General features: G+C 43.5%; 1 protein-coding gene across 1 annotated transcript in view; it reads left to right on the top strand.

The window, feature by feature from the left end:
• The window catches only part of LOC101847721, a gene marked incomplete at its 5' end in the record, with an annotated part of 34,192 nt that overhangs the window by 11,760 nt on the left and 19,622 nt on the right, over positions 1 to 2,810 (top strand). Inside the window, 1 exon segment of the mRNA XM_013082032.2 lies at positions 2,446 to 2,757. Within this exon segment, the coding sequence (XP_012937486.1) occupies positions 2,446 to 2,757 (312 nt within the window).

Here is a 2,810-nt window from a genome sequence, read left to right on the forward strand (position 1 = left end):
GGTGCTCTGGTGTGGTTTGCTCCTTCTTTCTTATCAAACATCTATCGTCCTTATCTCTCCTCCTTCTTTTTTGTGTTTGTTACTCGCTTGTAACACCTCTAATCTTCGGCACTTTTATGACCTTATTGTATTGCAAGTGCCGTAAAACTCTTTTATTATTAAAACTTAAAACTAAGCTTATGACTCGGCAAGCTTGGCATACATGTTACGATGTGGGGGAACCAGGCGCTCGTCAACTTTTGGGCATATAGGGTTATCGGTTCCATCTTAAAGCCTGTTCATTTGCCTTGCTTTTTTGTGAAAAAAATATCCATCTGTGTTGAATAGAAGTCAAAATATTTGCAATTGAAGGAGGCCAGGGTCGCCTGGTTTCAGAGGTGAAATTAGCGAGAAAATAGTCACCAAAGTTTGGTAGTTTCCATAGCTTGAGAGTCCTTAGAAACTGAAAATTGATATTATTTGTGCCTTTAAGCAATTTTTCTGTAAAATCCACACAGAAATGTGTTTTTAAATGGATATAAGAGGTGTTGAGTCAAAAAAAGAAATTGAGAAAAAAAATTCTCAACAGTCAGAAGAATGCCAATTTCTTTGATTTCATTATTTTGAGGAGCGCCCAATTTCACCACGACGCCGCACATACACGTCTTACTTTATCTGTACTGGTGACAAATTTATGACATGGTTATACAGAATGTCCCTAACAATATGAATGAATTAAAGGATGGTGTTGAACCAGACCATCAATGATTTATTTATAGAGGCACCAGCCATCCATGTCCAGGTGCTGTTTTAGCCTAAAGGAATGTGTTGAAATAGTTCAGCTTTTTGCAATTAAAATGTGTTCCTATCAATGTAACAGAAAATGGGGGCTCTTGTGGCCTAGAGGTTATGGTGTTGGCCTCTCATTCAAAGGTCCTGGGTTCGATTCCGGGTAGCGACCAAAAAAATTTTCTTCTCTAAAATTGTCTCCTTTCACATCTTTTCCTGATCTCTAACAATGTTCTGTTGTCTGCTTTCATTTCCACTTTCTGCCCCCACCCCCTCACCTCCTTTGCCACCTCCTCTGGGCTCCTGACTCTTTCTGCAGCCTTTCTACTGCTACTCCTCGGCTCCTCCTAACTGCTGTCTTTCTGCCACACCCCTGATCTTCTGGTAGTAAAGATCTACACCTAGCCTTCTTGGACAAGGGCGAAAAATCTCGGAGGGCCCGTGTGCAAGTTGCGCACGTTAAAGATCCCTTGGTGGTCTAAAATCGATAAGAGTAGGCTTCGGCCGCCACCCAGGCTAAATTCAAAATTTCCTATCAACGAAAAAGTATTAGGTGTGTCCCGCGCGCTCATATGACCTTATGCAGTTGCGAGCGCCGTAAAACCCTACACTAAACAAACAAACAAATAACAGAAAATAGAAAAAACTTGGTTTGACTTGTTTGGGAAAATAGAGAATCATCATTGCCTTTCTCACCGTGGATCAGGATATAGGCCACATACAAACACTTTCCACCTTTCCCTATCCTGGGTTAGTCGCTTGATGTTACTCCCTGTCTTCCCACTTTTCTGTACGTGATCCATTTCCGTGACTCTTCTAAAGGTTCCCCGCTGCCGTGGTCTTCCTCTTGATCTTTTTTTACCCTGTGAGTTCCAATCCAACACTTTCCTTGTTATGCAGTTGCTTGACTTAAGATATAGAATATAAGTACGTCAGTATTTCTGTCAGTCTGTCAGTCCAGGTGTATGTGACGGAGTGTCTTCTTGATGGGTTTACAATTATTTGCCCTTTCCTCCTCCCCACACTCTCTCGCTCTCTCTCTTTCCCTCCCTCCCTCCCTCACTCTTTCTCTGTCTGTCTCTCTCTCTCTCTCTCTCTCTCTCTCTCTCTCTCTCTCTCTCTCACTCTGTCTTTCTCTCTCTCTCTCCCCACCTCCTTCACTCTGTCTTTCTTTCTCTCTCTCTCTCTCTCTCTCTCTCTCTCTCTCTCTCTCTCTCTCTCTCTCTCTCTTTCTCCATCACTCTTCCCACTTATTCACAACTAGCTGTGTACTCAGTTCGATGAACGGACTCAAAAGAATCGATCGTCAAGTCATTGTGGGTTTAGAGCGCACTGCACGTGAACGGAAGCCTCACTTGTTTACAATGGCGTCTTAGAAAACGGACTTTCCCAAGATCAGATCTAAACGAAACTAATGAAAAGCTGAAAATTAAACTACAGTGACTTCAGACTCCTTAATATGACCGAGCACCCTTTAAATGATTCTGAACCACCGTTAATTTTTTCAAATTCGAAAGTTAAGTGGTTTGGAAGTTTTAGGCGACCAAAGTGAAGAACTTTCACAAATATTATAGATTCAAAGAGTGCTGTTCACAACTACAGAAAATGCATCTCCATCCATAAGTTCATCAAACGGAGGTCCACCTCCCTTGATGTCTCAACCGGTCGATTCAACAGGTGAAGATGAAACCTCGATACCTCTGTCAGTCAACTCAACAGTTGGAGATCCACAGCCCTCTATATCTCCGTCAGTCAACTCAACAGTTGGAGGTCCACTGCCCTCGATATCTCCGTCAGGCAACTCAACCGTTGGAAGTCCACCACCCTATGTGTCTACATCGGTCGAGATCTCTCCAGGTGTTTCCATGACAACAACTACCTCGACACCTCAGTGTGAGGGAATGCCAGTGACCGGGACTGAGAGGCCAGTGAGGGGGACTGAAGTTATTCATCCCTGTGACACTCCTGTTACCCCAGCAGGGCAGAAAGGTAAGAGTAAGACTCTCTCAACTGGTTGTGGCAGAATAGCGGGCACAAGCCGA

The sequence above is a fragment of the Aplysia californica genome, unplaced genomic scaffold (genome assembly GCF_000002075.1).
Source record: "Aplysia californica isolate F4 #8 unplaced genomic scaffold, AplCal3.0 scaffold00156, whole genome shotgun sequence".
NCBI classification, from domain to species: Eukaryota; Metazoa; Mollusca; class Gastropoda; order Aplysiida; family Aplysiidae; genus Aplysia; species Aplysia californica.